At 50.8% G+C, this 23,730-nt stretch overlaps 1 protein-coding gene across 4 annotated transcripts in view; it reads left to right on the plus strand.

The window, feature by feature from the left end:
* Positions 1-23,730, plus strand: part of TBC1D1 (TBC1 domain family member 1) — a 219,400-nt gene that overhangs the window by 171,041 nt on the left and 24,629 nt on the right. For all 4 annotated transcript variants that reach the window (XM_089325244.1, XM_017350653.4, XM_051830768.3 and 1 more), the window contains 3 exons: positions 7,437-7,622; positions 13,459-13,620; positions 19,237-19,395. In XM_089325244.1, coding sequence (XP_089181370.1) covers positions 7,437-7,622; positions 13,459-13,620; positions 19,237-19,395 — 507 coding nt within the window. The remainder of the gene's footprint in view (positions 1-7,436; positions 7,623-13,458; positions 13,621-19,236; positions 19,396-23,730) is intronic.

The raw sequence follows: 23,730 nt of genomic DNA on the forward strand, positions 1-23,730 counted from the left end.
TGGCTCTGAGCTTTGACACAGTGGGAGGAGTGGCGTGCACCAGACAAAGGCCAGAAGGCGTCCAGGCCCCGCCCTGTGGGAGTGGCTGTTCTGCTCTGCCCGGGACCGTGGGTCCTCCCGTGGGGGCGTCCCCAGGAGAGCACTGTTGCCTTCCCAGAACAAGTGTTCCTCCTCCTCCTCCTCAGCGCCCAGTAAACCCAATTTCCTTTTTTAGCTCCAACTCCAGTCAGATTGTGGAGAGGTCTTAGTAACAGAAATATTTTGCCAGGAGATTATTTATTTTAGGGACTAAATAATGTTGTTAACAGGAATTCATTGACTCCAAAGCGAGCACTGTCTTAAGCGCTCTCAAGGGTTTTCCCATCTAATCCCACAGCAGAGCGGTGGGAAGAGGATGCCGTTGCTGCCTGTGGTTTACGGAAGGGGAAGGGGAGGCACGCACGGCCTAGTGTGTGAGCAGGCATCGTCCGTGCCCTCTTGCGTCCATTGCCATTGTCCCGAGCACTGGGGTATGTTCCGGTGCTGGCTCCGCTGGCTGAAATCTGTGCTCCCTGAGTGATCACAGGAGAGAACAAACTGTTACAAAGAGTGGCCTTTCATATCCCAGGGCTCTTGAGTTTTATTATCTTTTTAAAACGACTTATTTATTTGAAAGAGTCACAGAAGGAGAGAGAGGGACAGACAGAAATCTTCCATCTGCTGGTTCACTCCCCAGATGCCTGCAACAGCAAGGGCTGGGCTGGGCCAGGCCAGAATCAGGAGCCAGGAGCTTCATTCAGGTCTCCCATGTGGGGGACAGGGGCACAAGCATTTGGGCCATCTTCTGCTGCTTCTCTTAGGCCATTAGCAAGGAGCTAGCTGTGTTGGAAGTGGAGTGGCTGGGACATGAACCGTTGCCTGTATGGGATGCCGGCGTAGCCCGCAGTGGCTTTACCCGCTGTGTCACAGCACTGGCCCCTGAGTTTTATCAAGACAGGAGAGCCCTGGCTTTCAGTCCCCTCAAGATATGCAGTATCCTTCCCCTTGCAGAGGCAGACACGGGTGCTGTGTATCTCAGGAGAATTTTATCCCATGCATTACATTTGTCTGCAGCCTTTCTTGGTCTTGTCAAGCTTCCGTGAGTTCAGGTTTTATAGCCACCACCTGCCGGCATGGGCAGAAAGCCGTGCTCCTGGGGCTCCACGCACACCGGAAGGGAGGGGCCTGCCGGCCCCCGCTTCCTCCAGTCCCAGTCTCCGTACCTCTTCCCGGGCCTCTTGCACTACCCACTGCCATGCCACCTGTCCTGTGGCTCCTCCAGCTGTGGTCCTGACCCCTTCTCCCCCGGCTGCTCAGGGCTCGGGGCCTCCTCGTCTCACACTGTCTTCACACAGCCCCAGAAACAGACCCAAAATGGCTAATCTGGGAGAGGGCGAGGATAAGATCTGCAGGGGCTCACATCGGGTTTTGGTTTCTGTAAGCCTTGTCGGCTTTCTGCAGATGTGTGTGTCTGTCTCCCCTCATGGCCCAGCTCCCTCACTTCATCTTGCTCCCGGTCTTGGCAGAACTAGGCTCTCTGTCCCGTGTTCACAGCTTTTCCAAGCATGATTCGCACAGTTCTATAACAGCCTTTCATTGATCTGACCCGCTGGGCTGTGCACTCCCTGAGGACCGGGCTTTCTTCCCAGGACTAAGTAATGACCGTGTATGCAATCAGTTTTCCTTTCAAATCCTCAGTCTTCTGGGATTCCCAGTTTCATACCAACTGATGCAGAGGTTAGGTCTTCTGTCGTGTAGGCTCAGCTCCTCTTGGCTGGTTTGTCACGTGTGCGCCATCTGGCCTTTAGCCAGAATGGGCCGTGATCAGTGGTGGACAGATGGTTACCTGCACACAGGTGGCGGCAGGTTGATGGTTGCTTGTACATGACCCGCAGTGGATGGGCAGCTACCTGCACACACTCATATGTGGCTAGAGACCTGCCCATATACCTTGTTTGTGCAGGCCCTGTCACCTGTCTGAATTTTACCTGTTCTTCAACCCCCAACCGCAGCTTCTAAAAAAATCAATGGTAGCTTGCATTTTACTGAGTGATTAGTTACCGGGCACCAGGCCTGGGTTTTTTCCGCACATGTGCTTGTTTGTGCTCACGGACATCCTCTGATAAAGGTGGTGCCATGTGCATTTTGCTGGATGAGGAAACGTGGAAAGTGATCAGCAGGTGCCGTGTGCGCGGTGGGAGGGGCTGGCTTCCCGGGGGAGCCAGGGTTTGGTCCCAACATCCAGCTCCAGAGCCCATCCTCTCGACCTGTCAACAGCAGAAACTCATCTCTCTGCTGAACTTCTCGAACACTTTATTTGTATTTCTTTTGTTCTGGTGGTCACTTTGGTAAAATTTGAGGGACTGTGTCCTATTCATACCTGGATTTTGAATATTTTATTTCATTGACAAAATATCTGTTTTCCTCCAGCTAGACTGGCACGTGATACAACTATAGAAAATAGTAGGGTCCTCACTGAATCCTTTTCCATAAAACATCCAAAGGTGGCTCGGGAGGATGAGATCAATGCCCTGGGTGCACCTGTGGGGCCCTGGGTGCAGGGCATGGCAGAGAACACAGCGGCCTCTGCCCTCGGCTTTCTGTTGTGGGGGCAGTGGCGTCTTTCATACTTTGTCAACAACAGTTTGACGGCCTGAAACCTACACAGTCGTTTTGCTTTGTGTGTGTGTGTGTGTGTGTGTGTGTTTAAAGAAATTTTCTTCAGCTGTTGGAAACAGCGGACGCTGCAGATGTTAATCCCTGTTGTTAACTCCAGAGATTTCCTTTCAGTTTTAATGCTCATTTCCAAAATCTACTCAACGTTGTTACAGCAGGTTTCAGAATAAGTGTTTTGTTTTGTTTTTGTCTCGGGGACTGGAGAGCGTTGCAGTACAGAGCAAACGCCGTGGGATCGGAGAACGAGGATCTGTCCCTCTGTTCTCTTCTTGGTTGTGTGAATAGCAGGCGAGCTGCATACAGAATGTAACACTGGGGTCCTGCGAACTTACGAGAAGGGCCCCCGTAACTGTCTGCTTCTGGAGGCCAGGTGCTGGGGACGAATGGGACTGAACTCATGGTCCTTTACCCGCTTCTCTGTCTCAGCACTGATTCTGCTCCTACCAACCACACCGTGTCATCCCTTTCCACCCACGAGTGCGCCAAGAGAAACGAGAGAGCAGTGGCAGCACAGAGCTGTTGGAGAAAAACCTGGCATTGAGATATGGACGAGGCAGCACAGATCAGATTTATGACCCTGTTGGGAACGTCACAGCAATGATTTAAATGGAGGCAATTGTCTCTTAGGGCCCCTGAGTTATGACTGATCTTAAAATTCTTAGAACTCATTGGAGGCTGCTGTTTCTGAAAGCTGACATAATTTAAGCACTTCATCCTGTCCTTACAGAGAGGTCAGAATAGTGCAGGCTAAATCCTGCACTAAGGTGTTCTCACAGCCCCTTGGTTTCGTGGCTTTGCACAGTTGATCAATATATGTCAGGACCTGTGGTCTCCACAGTCGGGCAGTTGGAGGTAAACTTCCTATCTGACATTTGTACCAAGGGACCGGGCCCCAACATGCCTATATGTTTGCAAGGAGGCGCCAGTGAAGCCTGGTGGTGATCAGCTTAGGAGCTGTTGGTGTTAAAATAATGCCCACATTTATTAGGAGAACAAGGTTCTCCGCTGACAGCTGCCTGACATTTTTCATTTTTCCCACCCTGCCCCTCACGCAAGTCCTGTGCCTGTGAGTCCACATCCCACAGACCGCACCCCAAACACACACACATGGGAAAGAAGACTGGTGACAAAGCTGAGGCCTTGTAATCTGCTCCCTTCTGCATTGAAGGCAGCCGTGCTGGGCGGATGCAGCCAAGGCCAATTCAGAGCGAACAGATTCTTCCTCCCCCTTTGCAAATTGCTAACGTGCTATCTAACTAGGCTGCTCTTAATGTGAACAAAAAGTGATTTTTAACAAAAAATTGTTAATTGTGAATGATACAGCCAGTGAATTTAATAAATTTGGATGAAGAAAATCTCTCTTCATGCCTTTGCAGGGTTTAGGAGAGAGAAAGTGATGAGTGTTTCAGTCTGAATCAGGAGGTCTCACTGGGGTGATTTTTTCCCTCCCTCTCCCTGGGGTGTTAGCAACATCTGGAGGCAGATTTTTTTTTAAGATTTAGTTAGTTATTTGAAAGGCAGAGTTACACAGAGAAAGAGAGAGGTCTTCCATCCGCTGGTTCACTCCCCAGTTGGCCACAATGGCCAGAGCTGAGCCGATCTGAAGCCAGGAGCCAGGAGCAGCTTCTAGGTCTTCCATGTGGGTGCAGGGGCCCAAGGACTTAGGCCATCCTCCACTGCTTTCCCAGGCCACAGCAGAGAGCTGGATCAGAAGAGGAGCAGCCAGGACTTGAATCGGTACCCATAAGGGATGCTGGCACTGCAGGCAGTGGCTTTACCCGCTACATCACAGTGCTGGCTCCTGGAGGCAGCTTTGGTTGTCCATACTGGGGTGGGCAGGTGCCGCTGTCGTATCTGCCAGGGCGTGCCCGGGGTTGACAGGCGCCGCTGTCGTATCCGCCAGGGCGTGCCCGGGGGTGCTGCTCAGCGTTCTGCAGTGCGCAGAAGCATTCGCCGTGACAAAGGATGGTCCAGTCCCAAATGTCACTAGTGTGGAAGACTGAGGACCCTGCTGTGAACTATTCCAGTTTCTTTGCTAACCTTTTCAGTGGGTCAGCTTGTATTTGGCTCATTCCGAAGTGAAACGAGCACTTTTGGTCATACTACTTCTTTGTGTTCTGGACCTGGTTCTGGTGCCTTGAGAACATCAGAGACAAGCTCTTGCCCCATGCTGAAGGCCCAGATTCCTCCAGCGGACAGCAGCATCACTTGGGTGGTGTCCCCAGTGGTGACAAAGCAGGGAAGCAGGAACCAGTATGGCGATAAGTGCATGGATGAACGAGGAGGAGAAAGGTGCTGTGGAGTGCTGCCATGCAAAGTGTGCTTCAAGAACCGGGAGCAGTGGTGGCACCCAGGAGCTCGATGGAGCTGCAGACCCCCAACTCCCATCCCCCACCCCCTGCCCTGCCACCAGGCACTGCGTCCAGATCTGCAAGTGATGCCTGTGCGCAGGGAAGGTGGAGAAGCCCGGGCGAGCATTTCTCCCTGCAGAGGGAAGATTTGCCTTGCTTCAGGTTATGATTCTGGTTCTTACACACTGTGTGGCCTTGGCCAAGTTGCAAAACTTCACTAGAGTTTTGGTATTTTGGCTGCAGAATGGAAGATAATATTGTCACCTGTTTCATGAGATTGTTGTAGGAATCAGACAGGACTGTGTCCTGATGCATAGAAAAAACTCGACAAACTATGGCTAATGATTGATAATAAGAAAAAGAAGGCAAAAACAGAGACCATTAGAAAGGTAACTTATGTTCAAACCTCATAGCTGCCATCACCAAACAATGCGTAATTCTTTTGTTGTTTAAGATTGATTGATTGATTCAAAAGGCAGAGTTAGAGAAAAAAAAGAGATCTTTGATCCACTGCTTCACTCCCCAGATGGCCACAGTGGTCAAGACTGGGCCAGGCCAAAGCCAGAAGCTTTGTGCAGTTCTCCCACGTAGGTGTGGGGCTCAAGTACTTGAGCCATCTTCTGCTGCCTTTTCCAGGCCATTCACAGAGAGCTGGATTGGAAGTGGAGTAGCCAGGGCACAAACTAGCACCCATGTGGGATGTTGACGTCACAAGTGGTGGCTTTTAACCAGCTATGCCACGACGCTGGCCCCAGCAGTGCACACATTCTTGCAGATTTAGTTACAGTAAATGCTAAAATAAAAGCTGGAGTTTCACGAGATTTTATAGACCTTGGTCCTCGTTGGATATGCAATTTGCAGTAAGTAAATGAAACAATCTAACTACTAGGAATGTCCCATTGTCCCCACCTGAGTTACACCTGCTTTATTCATTATGATTCCAAAATTGAAAGTAACACGCACTCAGGAGGAGTGAGCTGAGAGGAAGGAGACCAGGCGAGATGAGCCCTTGTTCTACTAAAATGGCTTCAGAAGGGGAAAGAATTTCAAGGCCAATTCCACTTAGTGGGTAGCAGGGCTTATCCTCTAGGCAGCTCAGGTCCCTGGTTCTCTGGGCATTGACATAAAAAATGTACGAACTCACTGCCCTCACCACTGTGCCAGTGTTGGCCACGTCAGCCAGGACATCCCACAAGAATTACTCTTCGCAGATATGAATTCCTTGCAAACCAGTGGGATTATAAACAGCTGCTGTGGGGGCCAGCGCTGTGGCACAGCAGCGCAGCGGATTAACGCCCTGGCCTGAGGTGCCGGCATCCCATATGGGCGCCAGTTCTAGTCCCGGCTGCTCCTCTTCCAGTCCAGCTCTCTGCTATGGCCTAAGAGAGCAGTGGAGGATGGTCCAAGTGCTTGGGCCCTGCACCCCATGGGAGACCCAGAAGCTCCTGGCTTCGGATTGGTGCAGCTCTGGCCAATACGGCCATCTGGGGAGTGAACCAGCGGATGGAAGACCTCTCTCTTTGTCTCTACGTCTCTCTGTAACTCTGTCTTTCAAATAAATAAAATAAATCTTAAAAAATAGCTGCCATTTGAGATACAGTCATCACTGTAGTGTTCAGCAGGGTTTCAATACCGAGATAGAGAAAGAGAAATAGAAGGGGCCACAATGGGAGACTTCAAGCTACAGAATTCAATTACAGGAGGATGCAGACTAAAATTCCTCTTAAATACAAGGACTAACAAACTGTGACTACATATAAAGCTTCTGGAAGGGGAGATTCTGAGTGTTTTTCTCCATCTTTGATTTTAATAATAATTTGTATTATATTCCTTGAAGTTTAATTATAAAAACACTTACTGTAACAAATTTAGGAAATAGAAGAACTACATGAATAATCTGGTGTCTGTTTAGCTGTTCTTCTGTTCACCTGTTTGCCCAGCCCCTGCTGGGTGCCGGGGGCTGTGGCCGTGGGTGGTGGGCACACCACTGTTGGCTAGGGGCACAGTGAGTGGTTGTAGTACCTGTGTCTGGTTGGGAGTACTGCTATACAGTGTTCTTTGGATGGATTGATACATAGCAGGCCTATATGAATTGTTGCTGTTATCAATAATACTGTTAAGTAAGTTGGAAGATAAAGAGTATCACTCCTTCAAAAATAGGTGGTTTTCAGTATTTCCTCAGCTGTCGTGACCTTTGATCCTGTTGATACGCTGTTTCACGAGTATGGCCCAGACGAATAGATTCCTGGACATTTAAAAGGTGAACTTTGTATCGGGCGATGTATTCATTTTGTGTCCGCAAATGTGCGGAACCTGCCGATTGGACGCTGCTGGGACCGAGAGCCTTTTGGTGAGAACGAGGCACTCAGCAATGTCCTTTGCCCTCCCCAGATTACTCGGAGCTGGGAGACCTCCCCCCACGGTCTCCTTTAGAACCTGTTTGCGAAGATGGGCCCTTTGGCCCCGTGCCGGAGGAAAAGAAAAGGACGTCCCGCGAGCTGCGAGAGCTGTGGCGGAAGGCTATTCTGCAGCAGATCCTGCTCCTCCGGATGGAGAAGGAAAACCAGAAGCTGCAAGGTTGGTCTTGGCCCTTGTGCTGGTGGGCGGGCCTGGCGACCTTGAAGGATGTGGTTCCAAAGCGGGGAATTGCGCTGGGCTGTCTCGTGTGTGTGCCGCTGTGCTGTCTGTCTGTAACACCTGTTTGCTTTTGCAAATACTATCACCAGGAGATTTAGTGATGGTTTCCTTGACTATGTTAATGATGGTTCGAGATGGTCAGTGTTAGCACGGCAGCTAGACCTGCTGGCATCCATGAGTTTCAGATTTAAGCTGTAACCCTCTGGAAAGGGGCTTTTGGTTTTCCTTTCTCTCTTCATACTTTGTCTTCTGCCAGTCTCTGCGTGTGTGTGAGGTGTGAGCTGACCCTGTGGAAGTCATTACAGTGCATACGTCACTTCCGGTGAGCTGCAGGTGACCTGAAAACATATTAGCCAAGCTCGACTGACACTGATACCAGCGATGTCCAAAAATGACACAAACATTGAAAGCCTAGATTTTTGTTCATTTCCTGTTTCCATACTGACACTTGTACTGATAGATACCTCTTTCTGAGTAGGTTACGAGGGTAAGTTTAAATACCTGTGGCAAGAGCCTGGGTCTTGGGGTGCAGAGACCTGTCCGGACGGAGAGCAGTGAAGGTTTGGAAGCTGTAGTGGGTGTCAGTCGTGCTGCCCCCGCCGCAGAGCAGTTTGGGAAGCAGCGTATGTTTGCAAAGATTTGTCTTCTAGTAATGACCTTGACGTTTGTATAGAGCTGAAAAGTCATTAAGACACTGAAATCTGATGGGCACCCCATGTCCCATGAGGTCATCTTGTCAAGGAACCTTTGTGGCTCGTCCTGGCTAATGCCGTGGTGGGCAGGTGGGTGTCCTCCGTGCTGTCTGTATGGCTCTCATGAGTTAGGGCAGCCCTGAGTGCCAGCATTAGGGTCTCTGCAGGAGAGAAAGGTATAAATTCATGAACTGCAAAGACGTAGCCAAAATAGTTAGATCATTTTCGGCCAGAAACAAGAAGTGAAATATGAGTTAATCATCCTTAATTAAAACGTCTGTAATCTGAAATTTTTTGAGGGCTGACCTGACTCTGAAAAAGTTTGAAAATTTGGAGCATTTCAAATCAGAGATGCTCAGATGATGAAGTCTATGCATAGACTCCAAAATCTGAAAACCTGTGACATCCAGAGCACTTCTGTTCTGATCATTTTAGCTAAGAGTTATCCAACCTGTGTAAACTACTACGACCTTTTTAAAATACACATTTTTTTTTTCACTTAAGAGGCCGAGAGAGAGAGAGAATCTCCCATCTACTGGTTCATTCTCCAAATGTCTGCCACTGCTGAGGCTGGGCCAGGCCAGAGCCAGGCACCCAGAACTCAACCTGGGTCTCTTACTTGGGTGGCAGAGACCCAATTACTTGAGCTATTGCCTGCTGCTTCCCAGAGTGCACGTTAGCAGGAAGCTGGAGTAGGGAGCAGAGCAAGGACTTACCGCTGGGCCACATGCCTGTTCCTGTACCACATGCCTGTTCCTGTACCTTATCTGACATGGAGGTCGTCCAGCAGTTGGAATCGTTGTATATGGATGTCTGAAGCTGTCCAGCATGCAATATTGAAGCTGAGCGAGATGGACCATGCCATCAGGGTGATGGAGGTGGTTATGGCACCATGAAGGGGGTAGTTTAGAGCAGATTAAATTTTCAGCATTTTCTTTTGTATTCTTGAAGATATTGCAAAAGCAGGTATCTAACAGGTGCTTAATTGTGATGACATTTACTACGCATGCCGTCAGCTAAGTGACAGCTTTGGAGCAAAGGATTTGCAGTCATGTGTCTGTTGGAGTTGTTGACAATCAGATAGACAGGTGTGTTCCCAAAGTAGGTCCTGATGCTCAGTGTATCTGCTGGCGGATATTCTTGCAAATGACAGCGTGGAAAGCCAGGGCATAGCTGTAAAGTCACAGTGACACTGGCCGGCTTCTTGGGGTTTTGGGAAGAGTCACAACTGATGCTGATCAGGTAAGATCAGTAAACTACAAAAGCCAAGTGCTGCTACCGTGCAAACGATGGCAGGGCAGACTGGAATGAGTAGGCGGGAGTTGCTGGGTCACCTGGAACACATTGCTGGAGTCACATTAAGTTCTCTGGCCCTTGCCAGCACCTTCCTGCTGCTTCCTCGTTTCAGCTGGCTTACTGTCTGTGTTCAGTTTCTACAGTTCTTATTTTTACTATTTGAATTCATCTCTCTTCCTAGTTGTATATAGTTTAAGATATGGTTGGTTATCTTTGTGGGGAAAGCGCAATCAGCTTGATAAATACAACATAGAAGGAATAAGTCCACTACATTAGTGTGTATAGTGCCTATATTGCTGAGAAAAATAATCAGCAATGAAGGCCTGATTGCTTAGAAATGTGTAGTAATTTTGTAGGTAGCGATAAGTTGGGGTTGGGGGCAGAAATTTCTCATTAAACACGAAAGCAAGATTCAACAAGAACCAACCGGGGAGCGTACCGTGCACCAGAGAGGCATGCATCCTGTTGCATTATTCTCTCATTTGCTTCTGTTTTTCAATTTTTAAAAAAAGATTTAGTTATTTATTTGGAAGTCAGAATTATGGAGAGAGAGAGAAAGGGGGGGGGGGGCAGAGAGAATCTTTCATCAGCTGATTCATTCCCCCAAATGGCTGCAATTGCCAGAACTGGAGCAGGCTGAAGCAAGGAGCCAGGCGCTTCTTCCAGGTCTCCCACATGGGTGGCAAGGGCCCAGGTACTTAGACCATTTCTCACTGTTTTCACAGGCCATTAGCAGAGACCTGGATCAGAACTGAAATAGCCAGACACAAACCAATGCTCATATGGGATGCCGGTGTTGCAAGTGGTAACTTATCCGCTACACCACAGTGCTGGCCCCTCGTTTGCTTCTTAAGAGAAGATTAACTTGTAACTGGGAGTGTCACTTGAAACTGAACAAGCGTTCAAGATCATAAATTTAAAAAAATGAAAAAATCTTAAAAAAAAAAAAAAAGGCGGGAGAGCCAGCACTATTCCATATGGACACCGGTTTGAGTCCTGGCTGCTCCACTTCCAATCCAGCTCTCTGCTATGGCCTGGGAAAGCAGGAGAAGATGGCCCAGGCCCTTGGGCCACTACACCCATATGGGAGACCCAGAAGAAGCTCCTGGCTTCAGATCGGCTCAACTCCGGCCATCTGGGGAGTGAACCAGAGGATGGAAGACCTCTCTCTCTGCCTCTGCCTCTCTGTAACTCTGCCTTTCAAATAAATAAATAAATCTTAAAAAGAGTTCAAGATCACTTACAAATTCTCTGGGGATACAAGTTAGAGGAACACTCATGTGAAGATTCCTCCTCTGGTTAGGCCTGTTTCTTGACATTCAGATTTATAGATTTAATATTTATTACTGTTCTGGAAGCCATGTATCCTGGAAAGAATCAAACCATGTCATCTGTATTGTGGACACTTGAAGCTGAAGTTGTGGTTTCCTCAGTTCACAACTAATTCTCAGCGGTTTGGAGACTGCAGTGCGTTGCCTGTTTCCCAAGCCTGCAGGCCCTGCTCTGCCCCTCTGCAAGGCTCCTATTCCCATGTTTTAACTGAAGATATGAGCAGCCTGGGCAGGACAGCAAGGTGCGGCTTGGTATGATTCTGGGTTAGCATGTTGTTGCATATAACTCAGTGTTTTGTGCTTAACCCAGTTGTAAGCTGTTATGTCTCCGTAATGATGTGATGGCATTAAGTTTTGAATGGCAATTTTTTAAAAAAAGATTTATTTATTTATTTGTTTGTTTGTTTGAAAGACAGAGTTACAGAGAGAGGGAAAGCCAGAGGCAGAGAGGTCTTCCATCTGCTAGTTCACTCCCCAAATGGCTCCATCAGCTGGGCCTGGGCCAGATGAAAGACAGGCGCCTGGAGCTTCATCAGGTCTCCCACGTGGGTGGCAGGGACCCATTGTCTGCTGCTTTCCCAGGTGCACTAGCAGGGAGCTGGATCCGAAGTTGGGCAGCTGGGACTCAAACTGGCACTCAGTGTGGAATGCCGGCATCCAGGCAGTGGCTTAACCTGCTATGCCACAACACCAGCCCCAAGGTATTCTTTTAAAAAGACTTTTCCCTAGTTAAATGATGAAAGTTTGTTGTAAAAAACTGAGTGCGGTTTTTCTAAAATCTCTGCAAGCGTGGGGGTCACATAACTGCTGAGCCCCTGGCCGCTTAGCTTTCCATGTCGGAGCTTTCAGGAGAAGCTGGCACTTGGCAAGAGTTTTGTCTGAGAACAGTTGTTACAGAGCAGAACTGGGGGAGAGCAGTGCGGGCCTTCCCTGCGTGGTGGGCATAAAGCAGGCCTGAATGTTGCAAAGTCCACCTTAGCTCCCGCGCCCACCTTAAATGGTCATGTTTTAGGCAACTCCCTGGCAAAATTATGTTTGATCTCATTCAGTGCCGTCTCCCCCGGCCCCAGAGGCTCGCAGACAGTGTGAGTCTGTGGGCTCTTGCTTCACATTTTGAAGCAGTTGGATCCTGTATCTCAAGTTCCTGCCTTGACGTGGTCTGGAGATTTGTTACAGGTCCGCACCATCTGCCTTGGCTGATACGGCTTGGGGAAGGCCGCTGATTTTAGGCAGCAGTGTTGTCAGGATTCTGAAGCAGCAGGATGCTGCCTGGGCCAACAGCAAAATACATGGATTAAGCCTTTGCAGCTGAGTCCTCCGGCCAGCTCTTTCTGGCTCTGTGAAGTGCTGCTCACTGCTGTTGCTTGCTGGGCTGTGTTCGGACAGCCAGACATGCTCACTGCAGAACTGCCTGCTAGAGGAATGTATATTGACACTGAGAGCCCGGTGCTGTTCCACAAGGCTTTCCCAAACTCAATTTGCTGTATAGGTGAGTCCTACTTTAGGGACATTAATTGTGTTTTTTCCTAGCTCCCCCCCCAAAAAAAAATTAATATCAAGGTTTTTTTTTTTTTTAATTTTATTTTAAAGTGTAAAGCCAAGAATGTAGGAAGCTGTTTAACAGGACTTCAGAAAATATATTCTTCAAAATAAAAGAGAAAAGGCTTAAAAAGATGGTAGATGAAAAGCTATGAAGTTGAAGGGAGATAGCACTTGGCCTAGGGTAATTGGCTACCTACTAACGGGTACACAATCCCAGGCAAATAGTCTCCTGCCATTGAACTTCAGTTTCTATGTCCATGAAATGAGAGGTTGGACCCGGGAGTCAATTGCAATTGTGAATTCAAAGGTTTCCTGCATCCGCCTCTCCCCACAGTGCCGCACAGCAGGTCTGAGCCTTCCTAATGGAGCGTTAGGTTGAGTGCAGTACAGGTCACCGTCTTCACATAGTTCAGGACCTATCGTATGAATGGGGTGGATTTATCCTGCTGGCTCCGGGAGGCAGAAACAGGAGCAATGGTAGAAGCTCCCTAGAGGAGACTTGGACCCATCCTTAGAGAACCTCAGCTTCTTTGGATGAAAAAGTTTACTCAAGCTCTGATCATGCCAAGCACTAGGAATTTTAACTAACATGTAGCTGAGGTGCTCATGGTTTACTAGGGCAGCCGTGAAGATGGGAAGAATGGGGCAGAGTGGGACGTATCTTAGCATACAGACAACGGGACACATTGGGCTAAAGGGGAAGAGAAATCAAGGATATCACTGAGGCTCTGGGCATCTTCCAAGACATTTCCAGGGAAAATAGGGTGCAGTGGGAGCGGTGACATCAACGAGGACCTGCCAGGCTGCCCACGCTGCCTCGTGCCTCCGTGTAGCAGCGAATGGGCAGCCATGTTGCATCCTGGAAGACTGGCAGCTGTGGCGTTTGTTAACCTGCTCGTGGATGGTCTCTTGCAGCCTCTGAGAATGATCTGCTCACCAAGCGCCTGAAGCTTGATTATGAAGAAATCACTCCTTGTCTGAAAGAAGTAACTGCCGTGTGGGAGAAGATGCTCAGCACCCCGAGGAGAGCCAAGGTCAAGTTTGACATGGAAAAAATGCACTTGGCTGTTGGGCAAGGTGAGCTTTACCGGGAAGCTTCTGGCCAGCCTCCCCTTCATTGGTCGCTAGGGAGAAGTGTGGAATAAAAAAATCATTAATCCTAATTTTAGTGGAATCTCTCCTTCATGCACATTACACATGCATTATTCTTCTCTGAGATAGTTAACGGAGCCACTATTTCTACTGTAGTCCTTTGGGTGTTTGTTTTTTAACCTTTTCTTTCTGCTGGGGGTCTAACCACCATGCTGCACTGCCTCCAGTTGAATAGTACCCCGAGAGAGTGCTGTGCTCAGAGACCAAAAACGTGTGCAGTGATGAAGACTTCAGGTTCAGAATTGGCAGCTGCTTCCAGTGTGGCCTCTGCCAACCATCCTCACCTTTCTGAGCCCCTCCCTCCGGCTGGTAAACGGGAGCCATGGACCTCCCAGAGGATCCTGGAGCTTTCTTCCTGTTCTGATTTCCTTGCGTCAGGGAGCACTCGCAGGTTTATGCTTCTGCCAGATGGCCCCAGATTGCTCTGCTGAACGAGGAGAAGGCAGAGAAAACGAGGTGTCACCCTTTCATTTCTTCATGGCTGACCAGGTGACGGTCCTCTGTGGCTTTGCTTCAGCAAAGGGTTGACTGTGCAGCTCCGTGACAGCTATTGCAAATATCCGGGCTTCTTGGAATCCTGGCCCCTAGATATGTGTGGGTTTTGTTGTACATTTTATGAGGGGACTAATAGAATCTGTCACCCCATGTGGTGACATTGAGCATGGGCGATTGCACAGGGTATATATTGGGGTGAACTGTGCCTGAGTAGGAATTTGCTCATGGCTCCCCGGCTTTGCCAGGTCTCTGTACGGCAAGAACTCCCTGTCCCTCTAAGCTGGTTTCAACACAGTGAGATTTGATGACACCAAAATGAATGACTGCCATCGTCTGTCTTGTGACTCACCATTTAAATGTGAGGATAAAACAGACCAGTGCCTTTGACCTTTCAGGTAGAGGCCCAGTCACCTCAGAGACCTTGAAACACAGGACCGACCTTGAGTATCTCTAACCTAAAGACACCTACATGACAGAAACCAAGGAATGTATCATTTCTAAGTTAAAATTAGATGGGAGTGGCAGGATTAGGGTACCCACTTGGGCAAAAGAAAAATTCTGTGGAATCTTATTTAGATAATTCAGTTTAGTTTGGGTCAAAATGATTTCCCTAAAGATATTTAGAGAGAACTTTATAAATAGAAACCTATTTTGGGGGGGATGGGATTATGACGAGGCCGCCAGAACAGCTGTTGAATGGGCCAGACGCAAACACTGTGTGCCCTCGACCCAGCATCGCGTTTATAGAAACTTGTTTTAGGTATTGAAGAATGCTTATTGTGACGTTGTTAAACAGCCCAAAACCAAACAGCCCAGCCACATGGCCACCCTGCCGCCTGTCTGAGAGAAGTTGTTAAGTGGGAGAAAGTACAGGCAGCATGGTCTCCGGTGTAGCCGGCATTCCTGCAGCATATATGTAAGAAAGCACCAGGGTGCATCCGCGGACATCCAGGTTAGGGGCGCACTGGCCGCCCATCCTGCTCCATCTGGCATGGCCCTGGGGCAGGATTCTTGTCCTGGGAAAATAATCAGTACCCTTTCTCCTCTAAAGTTTCAAAAGCCGCCAACGTTGGATGGTAAATTACATGTTCAATCTGATTAGAGTTGGTATTGCACTTTCTTCTTTATGCCATTTGCATTTTCAAAGTGTTTTTTTTTTCCTTTAGATGTGATTATATCTTATTTTTAAGTTGGAAAGCAGTGCACGTGAGAGGGACAGCCTCCTGCCCTCGCAGGACCCTGCCTGCAGGCCGTGTGCAGGCTCCACTGCCGGGTCTCTCAGGTTAGGAGCAAAGGCAAAAGCGTGATGCAGATCATTCGCAGCAAACATACAGGGTCCTGTTTGCATGACCCTTTGCTTTTTCTGTTTTTTTAAAAGATTTATTTTATTTATTTCAAAGACAGAGTTACAGAGAGAGGTAGAGACAGAGAGGTCTTCCACCTGCTGGTTTACTCCCCAGATGGCTGCAACAGCTGGAGCTGCGCTGATCCAGAGCCGGGAGCCAGGAGCTTCTTCCGGGTCTCCCACGCGGGTGCAGCTGCCCAAGAACTTGGGCCATCTTCTACTGCTTTCCCAGGCCATAGCAGAGAGCTGGATCAGAAGAGGAACAGCCGGGACTAGAACCGATGCCCATATGGGATGCTGGCGCTTCAGGCCAGGGCTTTAACCCGCTGTGCCACAGCACCAGCCCCGGCCCTTTGCTTTAAGTCACAGAATCTGACCTTACTCTTGAATATCAGAATATGTGGTACTAGCCAGTAACAGAGCCAAAGTTCTTTTCCTAAACAAAAAAAAATCTGATAAGATAATAGGAATGATTTAATAAGAGGAAGTTGGACATATTATAACTTGGGAAAATTTTCCAGTTTGAAAAATAAAATATTTTATGAAAAAAGTCCCACTATAAATCACTTACTGTACTTACTTGTTTTTCAGCCCACATTTGCTTCTAATCAGGAGTTAAAGTATTAGAGGCTTTGGTTTGTGTGTTGTCTGCATGTGTGTGTGTGCATGTGGGTGTATCCAAGATACATCCCTGAGGTGGGAGAGTGGAGAGGGACAGAAGAAATAAAATCATACAGAAATCCTGGGGCAGTGAATAAGCTGCCTCCTGGGACACCAGCATCTCATATTAGACTGCCAGTTCGAGTGTCAGCTGCTCCGCTTCCAGCCTGCCCCCTGCTAATGCTCCTGGGAAAGCAGCAGAAGGCCTGAGATCTGAGGCCACTGCCACCTGCATGGGAAACCGGATGGAGCTCCAGACTCCTGCCTAAAGCCTGGGCTAGCCCAGCACCAGCCATTGAGCTACCTGGGGAGTGAACCAGCTGATGGAAAGGGAGTGTGTGTGTGTGTGTGTGTGATCTATCAGTCTGTCTTTCAAATAAATAATTTAAAAAAAATCAAGATAGGGGCTGGTGCCATGACGCACTAGGTTAATCCTCCACCGGCAGCACCAGAATCCCATTTGACACTGGTTCTAGTCCTGGTTGCTCTTCTTCCAGTCCAGCTCTGTGCTGTGGCCTGGGAAAGCAGTGGAGTATGTCCCAAGCCCTAGGGCCCTTGCATCTGGGTGAGAGACCTGGAAGAAGCTCCTGGCTCCTGGCTTCGGATCAGTACAGCTCCTGCTGTTGCAGCCACTTGAAGAATGAACCAACAGAAGGAAGACCTTTCTCTCTGTCTCTCTCTCTCACACTGTCTGTAACTCTACCTGTCAAATAAATAAATAAAATCTTTAAAAAAAAATCAAGATAGACTAGTCTCCTATTGCCACCATAACAAATTACTCCTAAACTGGTGGCCAAAGGAACAACAACTTTACTTTCACGGTTCTGGCCCAAAGTCAAGGTGTCAGCAGGGCTGCACCTGTTCCCTTCCAGTTTCTGCTGGCTGTCAGCGTTCCTTCACTCCTGTCTGAGTCACCCCGGGGTCACAGTGATGCCCTCATGTTTTCGCCTCTGGGTGTTTTCCTGTAAGGATATTGTCACTGGCTATAGGGCCGGCCTAGATAATCCTAAATGATCATTCTATCTCAAGATCCTTACTTAATTATATCCATAAAGACCCTTTTCCCAAATGAAGTGACAGTCACAGGAATGAGGTAGTGGTCCTGTCTCTGGGGGCACTGCCGTGCCGCTCACTGCCCAGGGTCAGCAGACTAATGCTGAGGTAAGCATTGAGACAGCCAGTGGTGCTCCCACGGTGCGTGGACACAGTGCAGCCTCCAGCCCCCTCCCCGCAGCCCTCCATGTAGAAAGATGTCAGGTTCCAGAATCTCAGCTTAGCTTAGGCTGCTGCCTCCCCCCCCACACACACCCCCAGTGCAAAATGTCCACTGGTTCCCTAGAGATACCAAATCAAGTACAGATGTCTTTTTGTTTGTTTTACTTCTATATAAAGATTTTCAGTTTTAAAATTTAAGTTTTTAATATTTTGCCACATTCTAAAGTACAGATGTCTTGCACTGAATTGAGCCTCTCACAAAACCCTTCTAGGGGTCAGCGCTGTGGTGGAGTGGGCTAAGCCTTTACCTGCAGCGCTGGCATCTCATTTGGGTGCCGGTTCTAGACCCGGCTGCTCCTCTTCTGATCCAGCTCTCTGCTAATGGCCTGGGAAAGCAGTGAAAGATGGCCCCTGCACCCACATGGGAGACTTGGAAGAAGCTCCTGGCCCCTGGCTTCTGATTGGCCCAGCACCAGCCATTGCAGCCATTTGGGGAGTGAACCAGCAGATGGAAGACCTTTCCCTCTACCTTTCTATAACTCTACCTCTCAAGGAAATACAATCTATTTTTTTAAAGATGTATTTATTTTAAAGGCAGAGCTACAGAGAGGCAGAGACAGTGAGGTCTTCCATCCACTGATTCGCTCCCTAGATGGGCCACAATGGCCGGCGCTGTGCTTATCCAAAGCCAGGAGCAGGAACCTCCTCTGGGTCTCCCATGCAGGTGCAGGGGCCCAAGGACTTGGGCCATCTTCCACTGCTTTTCCAGGCCACAGCAAAGAGCTGGATTGGAAGTGGAGCAGCTGGGATTCAAACCAGCGCCCATGTGGGATGCTGGCACTGCAGACGTGGCTTTACCCACTACCCCCAGAATGCTGCTCCCAAGAAATACTATCTTAAAAAAAAATCCTTCTGGCCGGCGCCGCGGCTCAATAGGCTAATCCTCCGCCTAGCGGCGCCGGCACACCGGGTTCTAGTCCCGGTCGGGGCGCCGGATTCTGTCCAGGTTGCCCCTCTTCCAGGCCAGCTCTCTGCTGTGGCCACGGAGTGCAGTGGAGGATGGCCCAGGTGCTTGGGCCCTGCACCCCATGGGAGACCAGGAAAAGCACCTGGCTCCTGGCTCCTGCCATCGGATCAGCGCGGTGCGCCGGCCGCAGCGCGCCGGCCGCGGCAGCCATTGGAGGGTGAACCAACGGCAAAAGGAAGACCTTTCTCTCTGTCTCTCTCTCTCACTGTGCACTCTGCCTGTCCAAAAAAAAAAAAAAAAAAAAAAAATCCTTCTAACCAAATTGCTACCTGCCCCTGCCCCCAGACACCCTTGTGCCCGATAGGAGACAAAAGACGCACTTGTGATTCCAGCTGTGTGACTTGTCCTGTTGCTCCCTTCTCCCTGGTCCTTAAGGCTTGGCTCCACTGGAAGGTTCCACGAATGCCTCATTGCTCAGTTAGAGATGGGCCAGCCCCTACGTCCGAGCACTCCCTGGCTCGGATTCGGTCCCTTTTGTGAGGCCGCGTTTGTGTCGCGGTTTTACCTGCTTGGTCTTGCTTCCCTGGAATGCTGTTAATTGGCACCAGCTAGGGCATCAGTCTGACAGGCAGAGAGAAGACGTATTCTAGCATTGAGAGCACAAAGGGAAGGGCCGGGAGAATGGGGGACAGGATGGGAGGCAGCCAGTGCGATGGGCTTTTGGTGGCTTCCCTTCCACCCTGTGCCGGTCGCTCCTAGTGGAACAACGATTCCGACCAATGGAGTGAACTCATTTTTATTATTGTGTTGTATTCTGCACCTAAAGTCTCTCTCCGTATTTTCTGCTTCCCTGCTAAAGGTGTCCCACGTCATCACCGGGGTGAAATCTGGAAGTTTCTAGCAGAGCAGTTCCACCTTAAGCAACAGTTCCCCAGCAAACAGCAACCGAGGGATGTGCCATACAAGGAACTCCTGAAGCAGCTAACGTCCCAGCAGCACGCCATCCTCATTGACCTGGGTAAGGCTGCGCCGCCAGCCACAGTGCACCCTGGGAAAACCTGCAGAGACTGTGCGAGGTGTTCAGTGGCCAGCCCTTAGGTCTGGGAATCCACAGGGGCAGCCACGGATGGCTCCTTCCAGGCATGGAGGGGCTGCTCAGTGACACTGCGCTCACAGCTGGGGCTCCGGTCTGTAAGCCAGAGGTCACCGGCAGGCTTGACGTGGGCTGAAGGAACGTTCTAGAAAACTCACAGGTGTCCAGAACCAAGGCTTCATTTAGTTACAGGAGCCACTCCCTCCCTACCCTTACTGCTTACAGGTAGAATTCAGTGGGAAAATTGTAGGAAGCAGTCTGTGCACGCCTTAGGCGATTTTGTTTTGGGAAGTGGGTGGCATCTTGTCTCTCTGAGCACTTTAAAAACACAAAGATGGGCCAGCGCCGTGGCTCACTAGGCTAATCCTCCACCTAGCGGCGCCGGCACACCGGGTTCTAGTCCCACTTGGGGTGCCAGATTCTGTCCCGGTTGCCCCTCTTCCAGGCCAGCTCTCTGCTGTGGCCCGGGAGTGCAGTGGAGGATGGCCAAGTGCTTGGGCCCTGCACCCCATGGGAGACCAGGAGAAGCACCTGGCTCCTGCCTTCAGATCAGCGCGGTGCGCCAGCCGCGGCGGCCATTGGAGGGTGAACCAACGGCAAAAGGAAGACCTTTCTCTCTGTCTCTCTCTCTCTCACTGTCCACTCTGCCTGTCAAAAAAATAAACAAACAAACAAAAAACACAAAGATGGAAACTGTTTATTGGGTATGTGCAGGTATCTCAGAAAATTTGTAGAAAATAGGATTAAAACACTATTTTGGTGGAAAAAAAAATTTGAAATACATGCATTTTTTTCATACTGCACGTTTCCATGAACTTTTTAAAGACTCCTCCGTGCATGGATCTCAATTTTTTTTTTTTTTTTTTTGATTGAAATAAACACCCCTTACTCTTCCCAGCACAATGCCGTCACATCCATTGACGTGGCTGCTATCATGAGTATTTGAAGCTACTGCTTAGCTTTACGTTGGGCCAGTCCGGATCAGGTCATGTGAACCACTCGCTGTAATCCGCACAGCACTGTCAGGGTGAAGCTGTCCTGTCCCTATTTGGAGTTGAGAAGGAGGAGAGCGCAGAGAGGTTAAGTGATTTGCTCAGAGCGGCACAGCCAATTTGTGGCTGAGCCTGACCCCTGAGCTGTCCTTGGATACAGGGTGGGCCACAGCTGATTGTCGCCTTTGCCCCCTGTAGGCTGCAGCCTCTGTGGGCCGGGCTGGGGCTACAGCCAGGGGCAAAGGTGAATGTGAGGCGCAGTGCTGACACCCCGATGCCAAGTGGCCCTGTGTCCTCCCCAAGAAACAAGGACACTGAGGGACAGAGCAGCCTGGTCCCATGGCCAGCTGAGGGCAGGGACCGGGACCCACGCCTCCCATCGCTGCCTGCCCAGCCCAGGAGCCCCGTTTTGCCATGGGGATGACTGGCTGGTGAGGGCTGGACACCCTCGGTCGCCCTGGCGGGCCCTCTGCCCTCAGGGAGAGCAGCTTCATGAATTGGCTGCAGATGCACCGGCTGGTGTGGTGAAGAAATGGCAGGGACAGCGTATTCCTGTCACATGCCCCGGCGTCAGGCCAGAGACAGCTGGGCAGGGACTGACCCCCCGACCACCCACTCTCGAATGCTTCCATTGCTCAGTTTCCCTTTGTGCCCCCTTTGCTCCCCCAGGGGCAGACTCGACCCTCAGCCTGATGGTGTTGAGGTGTAGCTGCTTCTGTAGCGGGAGAGGAGAAGGCCAGCTTGGCTCCGGGGCCTCAGTCTGGCCGAGCAATGCCACAGCATCCGCCCCAGCCCAGGGGACAGTGCGTGGTCTGTGGGCGCCTGGCACTGCCGGGGTGGCGGGGAGGGGGCTGCACTCATGCCCTCTCCCCACACCGTCCACACCGCTTCCTTCTGCAGCCCAGAGGCTGGCCGCAGCCACCTGCCCCCGACAGCGCTGGCCCAGCTGCACCTCGCTTCTTGCCCAGTCCTCACCCAGCCTCGCACTGGGATGCCTTCCGGCAGCTTCCCGAGGGCCTGACAGAACCTGTCTGCAAGCATTCGTGTCCCGGGTCACCCCCGTGGGGTCTCTGCGTGCTTCTCCAGCGTCAGCCCTTCCTCCCCACTCGATCGGAGCAGGCCTGAGGTGGAGGCTGGGGACCCTGCCTGTGGGGCCAGGCCCGGTGAGACCCCTCCTAGAAGTTCCTCCAGCCTCACCGTTGCTCCCCACACCACTCCCCGTAGTTAGCTTGGCCGATGGAGCCGTGTGGTCCAGCGTGGAATCAGCGACGTTTCCCTTTTCCTTAACAGGGACACCCACGTCTTGGCCGGCAGAGCGAGCGCCTGCTGTGGGAAGTCCTGTGGGTTTTTCACGGGTCTTTGTTTTCCTGCTTCTTGCTTCACTTTCTGGAATTGGCTTCTGGTCTAAACAGCTCGTCAAAGAATTGTTTTCCTCCGAAGAGTAAGGTGGTGGTCTGTAGGTTGTCAGACGTTTGGCCGTATGTGGTCACAACCGTGCACGAAACCAGGCGGTGTCAGTAGCTCCATTTCCCAGGGATGCCTGCGGCCCAGGAGGCCGAGAGCTTTGCCTGCATGTCAGCTTCTCAGCAGCGGGATTTCCAGACCTGCAGGTCCCCTTAGTCTCTGTGCCCTGTCCCTTCCAGTCCTGGTGGGCTCTGCCAGCTCCCAGCCCAGCGTTTGTGCTCCTGGTTGGGTGGCATGATGCGCCTGCAGGGTGGGGACTGGCCAGGAGGAAGCCACTGCTCCCGTGGCGTGGCAGATGATGGCGTGGCAAGTCATTCTCCCGCAGAAGCCTGTCCCAGCCCTCCGGCCTGTTTCCATCTGTGTCCACCTGCCCAGCCCTCAGGTCACTGGGACCCTTGTCCTCTCTGTTCTCTAACTGCGTCCTGGCTGGACAACATGCACCACCAAGCATGCTGCCTTCTGGCTGGGGGGCTCCAGATCCAGTCCTAGTCACACAACAGGTTGCCCGTGACCCTGGGCAACCAGCTGAAGACCCTCGAGGCTCCACTTTGTCTTCTGCCTCCCTGGCACCCCAGCCTGGAGTCCCCACCCACAGTCAGCTGCTTCCAGCCGCCGAGGCTGTGCAGCCTCTCTCGTGATGGGTCGGTTTTACTCCCAGGAACTCCTGAGCAGCCCCAGAAACACAGGAACACCATTAGCCAGAAAGCAGAAACAGGAACTGCTGTGAGTCTCCCCCACATCAGGTCCTTGCGGTTTTACCGATGTGTACATATGGGTCAGCGCGTGTGGGGGTGTGGTTTGTGTACTCCATGGGGTGACCAGAGTGGTGTGTGTGACAGACTTCCCCGCAGTGAGATCCCAAAGGGCACGGTCCCTGCTGCGGTGAGAATTGGGCACCGGCGCCATCTTGCTGCTTTTTTGCTTCCACTCAATGCAAATTCACCCAGGGTGCAAAACCTGCCTGCTATCTGCAAGAAAAAAACCAATCTGGGGGTAGGAAAGAGCTTTCTCCTTGCTGTTTTGGAGTACTTAATAGATGCCGCCACAGGGAGGCGCTGTGAGCATTTAAGGTGACTCGGGGTAGAAAGGCCTTCTCCAGGCTGGTGCCGTGGCTCAATAAGCTAATCCTCCACCTGTGGCGCTGGCACACCGGGTTCTAGTCCCAGTCGGGGCGCTGGATTCTGTCCCGGTTACCCCTCTTCCAGGCCAGCTCTCTGCTGTGGCCCAGGGAGTGCAGTGGAGGATGGCCCCAAGTGCTTGGGCCCTGCACCCCATGGGAGACCAGGAGAAGCACCTGGCTCCTGGTTTAGGATTGGCGCGGTGTACCAGCCGCATCATGCCAGCCGCAGCGGCCATTGGGGGATGAACCAACGGAAAAGGAAGACCTTTCTCTCTGTCTGTCTCTCTCACTGTCCACCCTGCCTGTCAAAAAGAAAAAAGAAAGGCCTTCTCCTTTCCTGCTGGCGGTTTGCCCACCTGGCCTTGACACACGCAGCGCAGCGTCAGGCACTTCAGGTGATGGGCGCTGACGGCGAGGTGCAAGTGCAGGTGGGGGACTGCCTTTCTCTCTCATCTTGGGATTGAGGTCCTGTGAGACAAACGTCAGACCTTGGCGGCGAGAGACAGAAAGGGACCGGGAATTTGCCATGCTTGTCGTCTAAGCTGCCAGTCTGCCCACCTGAAACCTTTGCTTCGTGATCAGTTGGATGGTTGAGGTTCAGGGGCAGCCATGCACGTTACTCCGAAGAGCCTGCCTTTGCTGTGACACAGCCGTAGTCTCCTCATGGAATCCCTCGTGTCCGGT

The sequence above is a fragment of the Oryctolagus cuniculus genome, chromosome 2, assembly GCF_051225735.1.
Source record: "Oryctolagus cuniculus isolate XC-2025 breed Fujian yellow rabbit chromosome 2, ASM5122573v1, whole genome shotgun sequence".
Classification (NCBI taxonomy): domain Eukaryota; kingdom Metazoa; phylum Chordata; class Mammalia; order Lagomorpha; family Leporidae; genus Oryctolagus; species Oryctolagus cuniculus.